The sequence below is a fragment of the Astyanax mexicanus genome, chromosome 8 (assembly GCF_023375975.1).
Source record: "Astyanax mexicanus isolate ESR-SI-001 chromosome 8, AstMex3_surface, whole genome shotgun sequence".
In the NCBI taxonomy this organism is placed as follows: Eukaryota; Metazoa; Chordata; class Actinopteri; order Characiformes; family Acestrorhamphidae; genus Astyanax; species Astyanax mexicanus.
The window spans coordinates 39,794,510-39,810,643 of NC_064415.1; the positions used below are offsets into that span (position 1 = coordinate 39,794,510).

At 38.0% G+C, this 16,134-nt stretch overlaps 1 protein-coding gene across 4 annotated transcripts in view; it reads right to left on the reverse strand.

Annotated features, from left to right (window-relative positions):
* Positions 1 to 3,689: 3,689 nt before the first annotated feature.
* Positions 3,690 to 16,134, reverse strand: part of ctnnd2b (catenin (cadherin-associated protein), delta 2b) — a 176,298-nt gene continuing 163,853 nt past the window's right edge. For all 4 annotated transcript variants that reach the window (XM_007260188.4, XM_049482057.1, XM_049482056.1 and 1 more), the window contains 5 exons: positions 14,519 to 14,603; positions 11,641 to 11,767; positions 7,854 to 7,985; positions 7,374 to 7,450; positions 3,690 to 6,424 (listed from right to left, as the gene is read on the reverse strand). In XM_007260188.4, the coding sequence (XP_007260250.1) occupies positions 6,179 to 6,424; positions 7,374 to 7,450; positions 7,854 to 7,985; positions 11,641 to 11,767; positions 14,519 to 14,603 (667 nt within the window). In that variant the 3' untranslated portion in view covers positions 3,690 to 6,178. The remainder of the gene's footprint in view (positions 6,425 to 7,373; positions 7,451 to 7,853; positions 7,986 to 11,640; positions 11,768 to 14,518; positions 14,604 to 16,134) is intronic.

The window sequence follows — 16,134 nt, forward strand, 5'->3', positions numbered from 1 at the left end:
ATTATCATCCCTTCCATCATTTACCTAATTGTTTCAGGTGAGCTATTATTGGTTTTAAAAATATTATAGGTGTAACATTATTTGTGCATTAAGCCACCAAATAGCACTGCATGCCTATAAATGATGGGATTACAATTATAATCCATAAGTCACTTTCAATTAAATTCTCTTTTCACTTATCGTAGTGGGTAAAGTTGTTTTCGCTTTCTATTTTTTACTAACAAGCAGGTGCCTACACTTCTTTTCATGCTTCTTTCATTCCTTAACTGTTTCCTACCGATTATTTGCAGTTTCTGTCCGGTTTTCATCCACATACACAAATCCACACACTTAAGATTTTCACTGTCAATTTTTCCCAAAATCGTCAGTGCACCTTATGTATGATCTCTACCAGTCAGGTTGTAAGGAGCTGTAAAGCCACACTGCTGAATTACAGAGGATAATGGAGATAGCACTGCTAACCCTGGCTGAGTAGCACTTCTAACGGGCTGGCTTGTGCTGGAAATCTAAGCTTAATGTAAATAATCAGAAGTGCTTTATTCACCCAAATAAACAGTTTTCAGGAGAGAAATCTGTGCAGATTAACATCCAGCACTCATTTGAGACTTTGAAAGAAAATGATTTTTCTGTATAGCCTCACTTTATTAATTTCATAACAACAATGAATCTTCATTCTAACCATGTTTTGTTTTTGGGATGGAAATGCCTGAAACCAAAGTTCTCTCCTACTGTCATCATGAGAGCCTCCATCTTTTATATCTTGTTGGAACAAACAAAGTAAGCCTGATTCTGGTGCTTTATTAAGAACCAAAACGACTGCCTAAACTACACATATTTTTTATTTCCTAAACATATTGAGAGAGAGGCCATGTGAGAGAAAGACAGGAGGATGCGAGAGAGAGAGGGCGTGCATCCTAGGATGCAATATTACTGTAGTTCCTGTCCAAGGACTTTTGGCATTGATCTGCTTTTTTGTATTATTTATATTCACAAGCTGCAGTTCACTTTTTCACTCCTTAATGAATTTATTAGATAATAGTTAAAATGTCATCATTTGTGGACACTTATTCACTGTTCAACACTGCTGCCGCTGTAGAAACTGTTGTAAACTGTGTAGATGCTGCACAGACCTGTAGGTAATGGCAGGGTGTGTACCTTAAGTAAAGCTCTGCAGCACATGGGGAAGTGTAGAGAGCCTCCAGCAGGGGACAGTATTGTACCTAATACACTGAAGTGCAGCCTCTCAGCCTCTCAATACAAAACCCAAGAAATATTCTTCTCATCTTTATTATCTCAGTAGGTGGGCCTGTAATTAATCTCCTAAAAAGATAGCAGAGAATCAGAATTATCACAGTGAAACCGACAACAAAGATGAACATCCAGACGACTACGACAGGTAATAATCACCAGTAATTCCTCATTTACATTATGACTAGGTATTGTTATGAACCCTTAATTACTTTCAGTGTATGGGGCTTCACACAATACAGCGTGGTAATTGAGTGTGGGCTGAGTGTTGAGGACGGCTCTCTTGGTGCCTGCGCAGTTCACTGTGCATATTATTAAAAACGCTTTCCAATTTAAGCCGTCTTGACCACCGTCAGCATGCTGCATTCGTGATTATGAATGTTTAGGTGCTGAAATTTTATAACAAAGTCAATGTCTTTACAGGCCATCTGGATTTGTTTCAAATGAAAGAATTAGCAGCACATCTGCGATATGCCTTGTAGCATCAGTTGCATAAGTTTTTTCTTTAAAAAAAAAAAAAAAGTTTTTTTGTGACATGTTGACAGCCACATACTCTCACTGTCAACGTTCTCTTTCTAAGAGGGGAAAAAACGAAATGAATCTGAATAAAAGTCCAGCCAGAGTCTCACTGCAGTTGTATCTGGCACTGATGGCAATCAGAGAACTCTAATCTAAAGTTAATTATACTGAAACTCTCACCAGCACAAATCTTGTATTAAATCTGTATGAATTATGCTGACTCTACAGTAATACATAAACAAAGACAGTGTGATCTGAGGCAGATATGTGATTTGAATTAAGTATGAGTGTGTATGGTTGTACACAAAAAAAGTAGAGAAAGTCTTTATGTGAGTTCCAATGGTTACTGGAAACATAACTTGACAAATAACTTTCAGAACACCTTAGAAGACGTGTTACAAAACTGCACGAAGATTCCAAAACTTTGCTAAACTTTGATCTAGGTGTACAATAGTCCACATGAGACAAATTGTCCACAAAACTCATGTGAAGCTTGGCCAAGACCACCTAGATGTTCTACAATGCTTCTGGATTTTTTTTTTTCTGTGCACAAATGAGACACAATGGCACAAACATTTAAGAATTAATGACCTGCACTTGTTTTTAGCTAAACATCTTATTGCACCTGTGAAGCATGGTGGAGGAAGCATTATGTTTTGTGGCTGCTTAGCTGCAGCCGAGGCTGGACTGCTTAGAATAATCAATGGAACAATGAATCCAAAGGTGCATTAAAAGCTCACAAGTAAATCTACTGAAGAACAGTCAAAAGAAGATTTGTGTACTGGAGTGGGCAAATCAGAGATAGTGAGAAATGATTGATGCGAGGCGTAGTATTAGTATTGTGCAGGTAGTAATGGTGCAAAATGTCTTATTTGCAGCTACAGGAAACAATTAGTGGAAGTTCTAAAGCTGTGTCTGAAACTGTAAGAAACTATAAGAATCTTGCTGAGTTGATGCCTTGCTGTCTATGAGGGCTCAGAAGGCAGTTTTATCATAAAGATCTCTGTAACCAAATTAAAAAGGCTAAAAAAAGTACAGAAACTGCTAAAACACATCTTACATTTCAGACATAGCCTTCATATTATTCATTTTAGGGTTGACTTATATCTTCTAGCCTGCGCTCTAGACGCTTACTCAGTGTGCGCAAGATCAGATCACATTGTATTAGTAATCAATGCAGAAATACCAATACTAGATTGTATATAATACTGTTGACTAGATCGTATCCTAACTGTAAAGCATGGTGGAGGAAGCATCATGTTTTGGGACAGCTAAAAGTTAAAAAGTAAATATGTGTAAATGGGCCAATTAGAGATAGAGAGCAGTGACTGTACCAAAAGTACAGATGAACTGAAACACAATATATAGTATTGTGCAGGTAAGAAATGTCTCCACAGAATCTTATTTGCAGCTACAGGAAACAATAGGTGGAAGTGAATGCTTCTAGTAGAGAATCTAATGCCTTGAAACTGTAAGAATCTTGCTGACTTGATTCCTTGCTGTCTATGATGGCTCAGATTTTAGTTTTGTGATGAAGATCTCTGTAACAAAAAAAGGTCTGTTAGTGTTTTATTTATTTAGCTCGTTTAAGCTTGTCTATTATTGTAAATTAGATAATTATTAAATACAATTTTATTAATAATCGAGGCAGAAATCCCAGTACTTCCAAAGGGTTAAATTTTTTCTTGCAACCGTATGCAATTTACAATTTTTAGGCCCCCAGATTGTATTACCAAGCACCTTGTTGTCCAGTGGTACAGCTCTACCCGATTCATCTTTCAACTGAATGCAATTACACTGATCCCAATGGTATAAAGAAAACCAATTAAAAGTTAATTCTCAGTCCATTTTCAGGTCAGTCTTAAAAAATAAACATCATTATTGTTCATAATGAGCGACTCACGAAATGATCACAAAACAGCGTTTTTCCCATAGTCAGTTTTTATCTTATAGCAGTTGCAATCTGGCAATAAAAAGGTTCACAAGTCTCTCAAACACTTTGTCTAGCAACAAAAAAATGTACTTACATTTCCAGTACAGGTCATCAGACATGTCTACTTTTTCCACAAATATTTTGCATGTTTATTTTTTTTTCCCCATGTTCACTATTGACAGTGCTGAAAGATATGTGAGACGAATTCAGGAAATATCATTCCGTTTCCTCTCGTCTGACGAGTTATCTCTAAATTCAAAATGATATGGAGGGAAGACCAGGGCTTGCCGCCACACTTCAAAGGGTCCTCAACCACTTCAGATTAAGTAACAGCTCGAGCAGAGGCCTCGACTGCTGCTCGCGGCATCTGTCTTTCAGTCTGAGAGGAGGAGCGTTCGCCGAGCTGCTCCCTCAGAGAGCCAAGGTAAGATGTCCTGAGATAAGAGAGAAGGGCAATCACAACTCAAAGTCACTTTTCTACAAGCAAGTCCAGACTAGCAGCGCTTTCGCAGTGTTGTCGTTTTTTTTTTTCTTTAATTTTTTAGCAATGTGAAGGGGGCGGGGCTAATTTTCAGTCTGGGTATGAAACACTTTTAAAACTGCTTTGATATTTAGAAAGGTAGCGACATCAAATGGCAAACATTATATATTGACACTAAAATGTGGACGTGGGGTTCTCTCTCTTTTGCTTTTTTTATTGTTTGTCTTTTTTTTTTTTAGCACCGTTTCTGATCAGTGTTAGAAACTCGGACACATCGTCCATCTCTGTGCCTGGAGCCCTGGTCTCACCCGTTTCACACAGCAACGGCGACATGACAAGAGGAGGGCAACAGTTTGGAGTGAAAATTTAGATCAGAAATTAACGTGAACAAAACCCTACATGTATTCCTACAAGTCTTTGTCTTTTTTTTCTTCATAAATGTTGCTGCATTAGGTGACATCCACATCTGCACATAAAAAGTATATATATTTATATATATTTGTATTTATATAATATATATTCGTACTCTATTGACATTAGTCTACGATGAACTTAAGAACCACCGATTTTCTGGAGGAGGAAAAGGAAATAAAACAAACGGATTTGTTCAGTCGTCTATTTTACAACACAGCGTAAACTAATTGTACATTTGTAGGAGGGATCTTAGCTCTGATTGGCTGCGTCCCCCCAAGCGTTACCTCAGTCTTGATGTAGAGTGTGTGGCTCTTTGCCTTTGAAACATGTTAAAAAAACGAATGAACGAACGAACAAACAAACAAACAAACAAAAAAAGCATTTACAAACTGGTATCGTTACGACCAATGACGCAGGCGCTGAATGTTTACGCTGTAAACTTCAGCGTAGGCTTGGCGGTACCCCCCTGGCTCAGGGATAAACACGTTTGGCACATTTTACAAAAATGGAGCACAGATCACTGGGAGCCGAGTGGAACAGTACAGTTTCAGTTCAGTGTGATTTAGAAAAAGAAAAAAAAGAGGAAAAAAAAACACACACACACAAAGAAAAGCATTTCGCTGAATCTTTACAAAGCATAAAAAACTGAGCAGAATGAGGTTAAAATGTTCACCGGTAAACTCTTGCCAGGCAGTAGAGCACTCAGCACTCGTTGTTATGGTCTCAATTGTTCTTAAAAATAAAAAGAAATAAAGAAGAAATCCTGACGTCTGAGTAAACTACAGCTTCTAAAATCACAGCCTACCTTTTCTGCTGCCGACACATACCTTACATACCTACAGTAGAGAACGTTTTAAACCGCGTATCCCTCCCTCCGTTTCCCAGGTCTACCAGAAAAACGATATTTTGAGCCACAGAGGAGTGAGGACACAGTATTTTTTTTCCTGTAATATACACATTGTAACTTCAATGTATCTACATCTGCAATATACATCAAATACTTTACACTAGAATTAAGAAGTTAAAAAGAGGAGGTACAAAATAAAGAGAATGAACAAAAAAGATAAAAAGGCTCTGAGAAGCTCCTCGTGAAAAGAGCACTCCGTTAAAAAGCAGGTCGAACTCAAACGAATGTTCTAAAAATGAGTCAGAGCTATTTTCCTCAGCTTGTGTTAAATGATGTATCGTTTTCTTGTGCTTCACGTACTCACCTCCTTTCCCTACCTGTATTTACAGCTTTCCCTAACGCTTTCTGAATGTTCCTGTGCTCCCTCAGCACACAGACAGACAGAACACCGTCCGTCCGCACACTCGTGGGGCTTGTGTGTCCGATAAAAACAACGCCTTAGCCTTTCTCCACATCATCCCATTTTTCTATCTCTTCTTCTTCTTCTTCTTTTTCAGACACTGTCTCTGACAGCCACTGTGGATGAACAGCTAGCTCAGTGGGATCCCCAGTCCGATCCGAACTGAAGGGGCATGTCCGTGTGTGAGTGTGAGTGTGTGTCTCCGATAGTGTTCATGCACATGCGGGGCTGGTTTCTCTCCGTGTGTCGGCGCGTCCTCAGCCCGGCCCTCCGCCTCTACACCCAGGAGTCGGGCGAGGCCGGGTAGTGACTCGTCTCGTAGTTGAGTTCGCTGTAGGGCCGGGAGGCTGAGTAGAAGTCCACGTAGTTGCCGGTGGACTTCAGGCCCAGGTGCATGGTGCCGTCGGCGGCGGGCGGGGGGCGCTGGTGCACTTGGTCCTCGTAGTAATTCTCCTCGAAGTTGGCTCCTGGGGGAGTCTGGAAGGGAGGGTAGGCCTCTGGAGGGTTTCCTTGAGCAGAGATCTGACGACACAGAGACACAGAAAGAGGAGTAAGAACAGCATATGGACCTGTGCAAAAATGCTTCTAAAAAACCCTCTTACTCCAATTACGATGATTCATGTTTTTGCTTAATTCACGCGGACAATGGGATCCATCATTATAAAAAAAAAAGAGCTACGAACCATTGAGCAAAATTTTAAGAGGCAATGATAAATCTACCTATACACATCTACCAGATCAATTTCTCAAGAACAAATTTAAGGTATTTCTTAGGAAGTTATTAGTAAATAAAGCCCACAAATAGACCAAAAGTCAGTCATCTTTATGCATACATACTCAAAACTGAACTGAAACTCCCACATCTGCAAATGGACAAAACTAGGTATGGTTGTAAATGCCTCAATATGCACAATTTAAAGTTCTGATTTTTCTTTTCCATTTTTAAAAATAAGACTTAAATGACATTTATGTCAGCTAAGTGTGTCCTGATGCCAGCATAGGGTTAGATACGTGCTAATTACTAAATACCTTTAGAGCTGCACTGTTGAGCTAAGTGTCGTTATCCATCTTTGCAAGCTCCGCTGTACTCTCTGTATACGCATTGTAAAAACTCTCAAAAGGGGTATCCGGTTAGTAGTGGTAGAAGTTTTTTACTCAGTTTCCCAATGAGAAATTTTATATTACACATTCTATAATATATTGAGCAAATGTTGAGTATATATTAATATGTGTTGAGTATATATTAATATATATACTCAACATTGCGTATATATTGAGCAAATGTTGAGTAATATATTGAGTACAAATATAAAACTGATTGAAAATAATTTTAGTTACAAAACCAAAATAAAATACAATATAATTATTTACTATTTAATACTTTGTCACTTTCTGAGTCAGAAGTCTTGACCTAAACAATGCTTTTAATGGGTTAAACTGGCCTGGAGTGGGTGAGAACACTGCTGCTCACCTGGTTATGTTTGAGGTCGTCACTGGGAGACACGTAAGCACCTCGGAACAGAGTGGAGGTTCCACTGGAGATTTGCGCTGCACAGGGAGAGAGGGCACATATGGGAAGAAAATCATGAAAGCGTGCTCAACATCTGGATCAGTCTGTGAGTAATACCACTGGAGAGCTGGATGATTCACAGTGTTTGTAGATTAGACGAGCGCTTCTGAACAAACATGCAGGTGCAGGCTTCTGAAAACAGTGCAGTGAGTGATGTTTACTGCACAAAGACTGCACTGAATCCACACACAACTCTCGGTCCACGCCTGCTGAAATGTAGGCTGATCTGAGAAAGACTATAAATGTGTCATTATGCCTCCAGTGACTGTCCCTGGAGCTGCTTCCTGTTACTCTGCACTGCCTGCACAAAGGGAAATCTCCCAGTGGAGGTGTAGGGTGACCCCAGTCGGGACAGGAAGACTCAGAACGTCGAAGGCTTACCTGCCATGGCGTCCTTTCGGGAGGTGTGCTCGCCCTTGTTGCTATGGTAACCAGAATTGGTTCCAGTTGACTCGTAGTCCGCCTTCCTCTCCTTCAGGCTCATCATCTCTCGAGGGGAGGCAGGGGCACTCGCTTCAAACAAACAAACAAACACACACACACAGACAAACACAAACAAACACAAGTCAGCATATCAGCACATGACAATTGACTGAGAGGAGAACAAACAGACAGTTCTGGAAAACTATTCACTTTATAATCAGACAGTCACTAGTGCTTACTCAATAACCCTCCATCCAGTTCATTATCATGGGTCTACTCTTTGGCCGCATTTGGATGGAGAACTGATGCCCGTATTTAATTCCGGCTTCTAAATGAAATCAGGCAGTTCATTGTTTTTGTTGCAGCCTTTAGCTCGACTCCTGAGGCCAGATCTATTGCTGCTGTCTGTTGCCAAATTTGTGTTCAGTGAAGCCAGTGGTCAGTAACACTGATGAGATGTGCCAGGAAATCTGATTACTCAAAGTAAAGCAAAGAGTAGGAGACAGCTCACACTTCCACCACAAATGTATTAGTGGCCTAAAAAGGTATCCAATCTGCAAAGTAACAAGGTAAGAAAATAGTCTGTCACTATAATCTGATTATGATAAAAAACTGCAACTAATATATTAGTCTTTTTTTTTTTTTACATTTTCTACTTTGTGGATCAATACTAAAGTCATCCACACTATAAAGAAAAACATATGGAATTATTTAGTCAATAACAAAAAGTGTTTAATACACCAGAATTTTTTATTTATTTATATATTTTAGATTCTTCAAAGTAGTACCTCTTGCTTACTACTTTAATGAGGTAGAGTCAGGCTTTCAGTTAACAGCTGTGCTGAACTTATCAAGAGTTAATTACTTGTATTTCTTGCCTCATAATGTGTTTGAGAGCATCAGTTGTAAAGTTGTGAAGAGGTAGAGTTGGTGTACAGTGAATAGCCCTTTTTAAGTGATGTTCTAATCCATATTATGGCAAAAACTACTCAACTAATAAAAGAAAATGACTGCAAGTGTAGTCGCAAAGGCCATCAAACATTAGAATGAATCAGGACTTAGTCTGGAAGACTTCAGTATTCATTTACAATATTTAAAGCTGTGTAACCCCACCCATTCCCATAGGTTTCAAATGGCAAAACAAACAACTTTCAATCACGCTTTTTTTTCCAATATACTGTAATTCTACCTCCTTTATTTAAATGTAACAGCTAGTGTAGCCTCTGCTTATATTGTTACATTTTTATATCCCCACAGAATTTGTTTTTTAAAACGTTATTCAGCTCTATTTAAAAAGGTGTGTTTTTTGTAAAAGGGCTGGGTTACACCTAGCCAGGGTGGGACCAATGAATGTGTGAGCTCTGTGGAGGCAGCCCTCAGGGGCGGGGTTATTTAAATGAGTAGGCTGTCTCTCCACTGTCTTTCTCCCTCCTCTGGTCTCTACTGCGCAGAATCGGGTTTCAGGATCGCCAACATAGAGGAAGATTTTGGCTTCATTTTCATTGAGTGAATGGGAACGGCGACACAGCTTCCATCTTTTTTACAGTCTCTGGTGGGTCCAAACTTTTGACTGGTACTGCATGTGTGTTGCTAAGTCCTTATTACATGTTTTTTAAACATGTAGTATGTAGTCTTAAACTACATACTACACATATTTGCAATAATAGAACATAATGATATCCTGAATCATTTAACAAATTTCTCTTTGTAGACGGGTGATAATAGAACAGCTATTGACCTAAACTTCTACACTTGATGAATTGGTGCAATGACTGCAAAAAAACATGATTTGGACCAGAATATAACTGTAACAAAACCAAGAGTGCTGGACACAACCAAGTACAGATACCATGAAAAAGTCCTACATATGTTTCCAGACAAGGTGGTCGATCACTTCATTCTTAATTGTAAGTATAACCCCACCTTTTTACAATATAGAAAAATATTTGTATATTTGATATATTTTACCCATTTTTTTTTACCTAAGTAAGAACAGATCTATGGGCTATACAAAAACTGTTCATGCTGTTCTCTGCACATTAAGTGATCTCACCAGTTCCCTTTCATCATCAGACATTTATGGGCTCTGTCACTTTCATTAAAATAAGCTGTTAATGGCCACGCCATGTATGCTCTGAGCATTTACCATGATAGTGTTAGCTTGTGCTAAATGGCAAAACACGAATAAGCTAGTTCATGCTGAACTGTGATAGAAGCACAAAACTCATTATTTAAAAACAAATATCTCCCTAATCTGCTGATTTTCCACAGACCCACCCTGATTTGCCACAGATCCCTCCCTCAAACGAAGTCTGATGGCTAATTATGCTGTGTACTGTTCGAGGATCTTAACCAAAATTACTGAAACTGCAGATCTTTAACTGATCTAGTAAGTGGAGCTCTAGTGGGGGTTGACGGGTGAGAGGTTTTGTCAGGGTGATTATATGCATGTTTCCTTATTGTGCTGTTACAGTTAAGTTGTGTTTATAGAGGCAGTCAAGACACAAGTGAAAATACAAAGGCATTCAAAAAGTAAGTTTTGCTAAATATGCCCCTTTAAATAAAAAAATGTTCCAATATTAGCAAAAACAATCTAACAATCTAACGAAATGAAAAACAGGTTTTATTATTAAAACATATAAAAATGCATAAAGCTACACATCATACTGCAACCAGCTAGCAGAGGTGCTAAACCTGTGGTGGCTTCACTTTTGAAAGAAGCTGAGCTTGCTATGCCCTTCTACAGCTAATGGTTCGGTGCGTGCAGTCATAATGAGAACTTGTCAGAAATTATCCGGAAGAGCCAGCCGACCCGTACCAGGTAAGTGTCTGAAGAGCTTCAATGCTTTTAGGTCATCTTAATAGGAATATTTTTCTAATGATACTTGCTCTACCATTTTACACCAATCCTTAATTTGCTGTGAGACAATAAAAAATAAACTAAACATTTCTTAATATAAACATAAGAGATCTTTAAAGTTCTACTACTTATTATGAGTATGTTAATTAATTATAATTATGTTAATTCACCTCTATATACTGAATAAATAAGGGTCACTTTTACAGTATCTACTGTAACAGCACTTTGTATTGCTGACTGTAGTTTTGAACATGCTAATGTTGCTTTAGTGCATTTCTGAAACTCAAGGCTGGTAGTGTACGATTTTGCACCCTGACATAACATCAGGTTCAGTTCGTGTTTCTCTCTTCACCTGTTTGATAGCTGTTGGCATTTATTTTCACATTAGCTCCTTTATGATCACAGTTAAAGTGAAAAGAACAGGTAAAAGTGTAAGGTTTGAGGCAGCTCCTGTTCTGTGATTGAGCTCTAAATCGAGAACTGATTACAGAACAATAGAAACATTCAGTATTTTAGTTATAATTGCTTTACAGTGCTGTTAAATTAGCGTCTACAGTGTTTAATTCAATTTAAGTTGTAATGTAATATAAGCAGTGAAGTAATGCTGGGAGAGTTGCTCTGTATTTATTAAAGCCTAAACTCCATGTAAATTCTCCAGTGCCACCCTCCTCCATTTATATATGTCAACAAAACAGGTCTAGTGTGAAAACAATGGAAATTAAAATCAATTCTAGATGAACGACCAATCTAAAACTTCTTCAGAAGATATAAATCAAAGCTGTCATTACTTTCATCAGGGCTTTCTTTCAGCATTTATTTATTCTGCAGTGGGAAATGGGAGCCAATGATGTCGGCCAAAATGAAGTACTATAGAACAGCACTCACCTGAGCGATTATTGGGGGAAGTTCGCACAGGAGAGATGGAGGGAGTGCGTGAAGATGAATAAGGTCTTTGCCTGTCTCTCTCTATTGTAGAGGATGAACCCACAAAGTGGTATTGAGAATAGCCATCCTGCAAATAAAAGACATCATGAAATGTGGCAGCCAGTCATCACCAGTGATGGTATAGTTACTTTGAAAAAGTAATCCGATTACTGATTACTGATTACTCCTTCAAAAAGTAACTTAGTTACTTTATGGATTACTTGATTTTAAAAGTAACTAAGTTACTGTACAAGTTACTTTATTAGTTACTTTCAGCAGCTGCAGACACCACCTCCCGCCGCCTTAACATAAACATTATAACCAGTTTTGCCAATACTCCCTTTATTGGAAAATGCATTTTGAACATCAACAATTTATCTCTATTAAGTTGAACTATTTCCTAAAAATATAAGGTTTTTTTTTATAAAAATAAAAACATTAACAAATATTTTTTTTTATAAAAAAATAAAATATGGTCTTTCTTGATTTTACTAAACATAAATACTTGTTTTTATAAAAAATATATAAAATAAAGAAAGTCTTTCTTGACCTGACATATTTAACACAGTAAAACTGAACATTAAACCTGTTGTTCTCTGCAGGGCAGCAAGGAGTGGTTTTATAAAACAAAACCGTGTATATGGTCTAGACCAGGGATCACATATTTGCAGACTGCGGTCCGGGTCCGGACCTAGACGTTGTCCAATACGGACCCATACCGGACCCAACTACTGAGAAGGATTTAATTCTGACAGTGTTCATTTAAAGCACCAGAACTTTTCTTGTCTTTACGGTATTGTGCGCTCTGCGCCACAGCGAACGTGTGGTGTAAAATCTTTAAATGCTCTCCTCTGCCAATCAAATTTGTGAATTTGTGAATAGTGAATTGGGACGCGGCCGCAAAAAAAACGCTTTAATAAAGAGATAGGGCGCCGAGAACTGGCGAAAAACGAAAACGGGCGGAAACTAAAGACACGCTGAGCGCGAGAGAGAGAGACAGGGGAGAAAGCGAGACACGTGTGATTGGGGAAGAGCGGAGGGGGAATGGGTAAGGGAGCGGTGTGTGTGTGTGTGTGTGTGTGGAGGAGATGAGGTGGAGAGAGAGAGAGAGAGAGAGAGGGGAGAAAGCGAGACGCGTGTGATTGGGGAAGAGCGGAGGGGGAATGGGTAAGGGAGCGGTGTGTGTGTGTGTGTGTGTGTGTGTGTGTGTGTGGAGGAGATGAGGTGGAGAGAGAGAGAGAGTAACGCACAGTGACTTAAATAAGTAACTTTAATCTGATTACTGGATTGGAAATAGTAACGCGTTAGATTACTCGTTACTGAAAAAAAGGGTCAGATTAGAGTAACGCGTTACTAAGTAACGTGTTACTGACATCACTGGTCATCACAGAGTAAATGTTAACATTAACAGCTTCTAACAGAGCTACTGAACTGCCTCTGAAATAACTATTAAAAAAAATACTAGACAAGAAATTGCCAAAAATTTTTATTGTAAGGAAAAAAACTGTTTTTCTTCATTATTGCATCAGCATTTTCCATTTTGAAAAATAATCCCCTGTTCATAGATGGACCAAACTATAATCACTAGAAAATGACTTAAATTTCAATGTGTTAAACATAAGGGGCCCTATTTTATCGATACTAAGCACCATGCAGCTTAATTTAGGGCGTGTCAGTGTGTTTTAGGTATAATGAGGATGCAAAAAATACGAAATGCCTGGCTTGAAATGTGCAAAAGGCATGTACTTATACTCTTAATTCATCAGTGTGTCACTTAGAGCCAGGTGTGCTCTAATTTTGCCGGATTGATATTTTAACAGCGCAGTGTTTCTGCACTCTTTAGCAGAGGAAACTGACCTCATGCTGTGACAAAACAGCAGTGTTATTTTATTTAGTATTCTGTTTATTGCTGATGTAAAAGTTGGGTTTGTGCACTGCTATGTGTTCTTGTGTGTGTAACATGCAGGGGTGCTGCAAGACAGTCTCACATAAAATTGCCATTTTGGAGAAACAAGTGTTTTGGTTACTGTGGAAATGAAAAGTGAATAGACTGATGCTTTATCAATATTTATTATGCTAAAAGAATGTCTTACAAACATGACCCAGCATGTCATCTGCTTCTCTATTGTACATGATAGAGAAGCAATCAAGTTCTAAATATGTTATTCATGAAATTGTCACTTTTACAAGGTTTTCTTGTAAATGAAATAAGGGTCTATAAGATTATTAAATCATACATTTTATTTATTTACATTTCTTAAAATAAAATAAATTTGAAATACTTAGAATAGCACTGCTGAGATACACATTATTAGAATAGCACTGCTATACTGCTAGAATATTATAAATGATAAAGTTTCTTTAAAAAGCTAGACAAAATACATTTAGGCTATTTAATTTATTCTACACTGAGAAACAAGAACGAAGAAAGAATGAAAAGTTACAAGTTTAATTTCAGTGCATTTATATATTGTTTGATTCTGAAATAATATGTGCACAAATGTGGAATTATGCTGGAATTTTCCTTTATGCTACTACTGCCCCTGTTAAATAATCGTACCAACCTATTACTTTCTTTTAATGGTTAAATACACTGAAAGTGATAATGTGTTTATGTCTGTGAGAGTGTAAAAAGAAAATTTGTCACTAACAGACAGCCCTCCTCTTATACACCACTACTTCCTGTCTGTCTTGTTTTTATATGCAGAGAGAAAACACATTCAGTGCCTGTATCTATATATAAACAGCTTATCTGGACAAAGGTGTCTCAGATGCTGGAGCTGTGCTATAAAGCAGCGCCTTAGACATCTTTAGACAGGTTCTTTAAAGAGTTCAATACCTTCTTATAAAGGCTGCGCAGATCCCGGTACTGCCACATACTGTTCAGGACTTGAGACGCTGCTTTCACCACCTTGGGCGTGTGTCTATAGGAGAGGAAGATTTAGAGAAAAATGGTTAAAAGTTAAAACACTCCACAAACCTAAATAATACAAACCCAAGGGACTGAGTGTGAAACAGCTTCAGAGAGAGAGAGACAGAGTGAAAGAGCACTTTCAGTTCTATAAATAACAAAGTGCTTATATTTGCACATTTATCTGTAATGTTTTTTTATATACAAATTTTCTGGCTGGGAGTCAAAGTGCAGTCTACTGTGAGCCAACAGTTCAATAATGCAAAGCAGAGAGCTGAAAACAATAAGCATTCAGAAACACTTCTACAGACTTCAGGGAAACACCAACAGTCCACAGCCACAATTACCAAAGACGTTTAAAAAAACCTGTACCATCCTGTCATCACTTATTGCCTGGTGCCTGGGGCTTATGGAAAGCCATTTTAATTTCAGCAGAAAATCTATTGCACTTCTTTAAGCAAATGACGGCCCCGCACGCCGTCATCGGTCCCGCGTGTTAACATCTCCGCCGGGGGGATGAATTATCAAGCGCTTCTCCATTACGATTTGGGCTGGAGATAAGGTGTCTGAAAGAGCACCTTGCAATGAGAAAGCACCGAAGGCTAGCTGCAGATCCTCTGTGCGGCAGGCAGACGACGGCGGCTTGATTTGGTATTAACTCCATGTCCAATAGATTTCTCAATTTCTTTTAGTGACAGTTTAGTAACTCGTCATTTGAAGGACTCCTTTAAAGGACGGATAAAAACGTCTCCTCCGGACATTTAAAAAAAACAACTTCAGGCACTTGCTTTGAAAAGTGTAGCACATCTTCATTAACTGTCTGAACTAGAATTCATAATCATTAGAGATTACATACATTTTTTAAAATGTTTTAATGCTGGACAGTTTGTACCAATTTAAATAGTCTGTTTCACATTATGTCTTGTTTAACATCTACCCCACAGTCTATTTCACATTCTATCTAGTACAACATCTACCTTATTTAAAGTTAAGTAAGATTTAATATGTATTTTAACCATGTTCTATTCATTCTGTATTTAACTTACTCCAACAACAGCAGGATACATTTGTTTTAATACCCTTGATTTGTGAAGAGACAATAAATAAGCAGAGACTGCATGTACACATACTGTATTTACAGCTCTGGAAAAAAAAATAGACCACTTAAAAATGATGAGTCTATTTGATTTTACCAAATTGAAAACCTATGGAATATAATCAAGAGGAAGAAGGATGATCACAAGCCATCAAACCAAACTTAAGTACTTGAATTTTTGCACCAGGAGTAAAGGCATAAAGTTATCCAAAAGCAGTGTGTAACACAATTCAATAGTTATTACACAGCTAAATCATGATAAAGTATGTATATATTAATAAAGTTAATTAACTAGAGCCATTTAATCAATGGTAACATGGATAACAGACTCACAATATTTACATTTTTCCATTTATTATTAAATACTAAAACAGCCAAAAATATCACAATTCATGACATGAATTTGTTGTGTTTTTTTCTGTTAATTAATCATGCCATCCTTTGGACT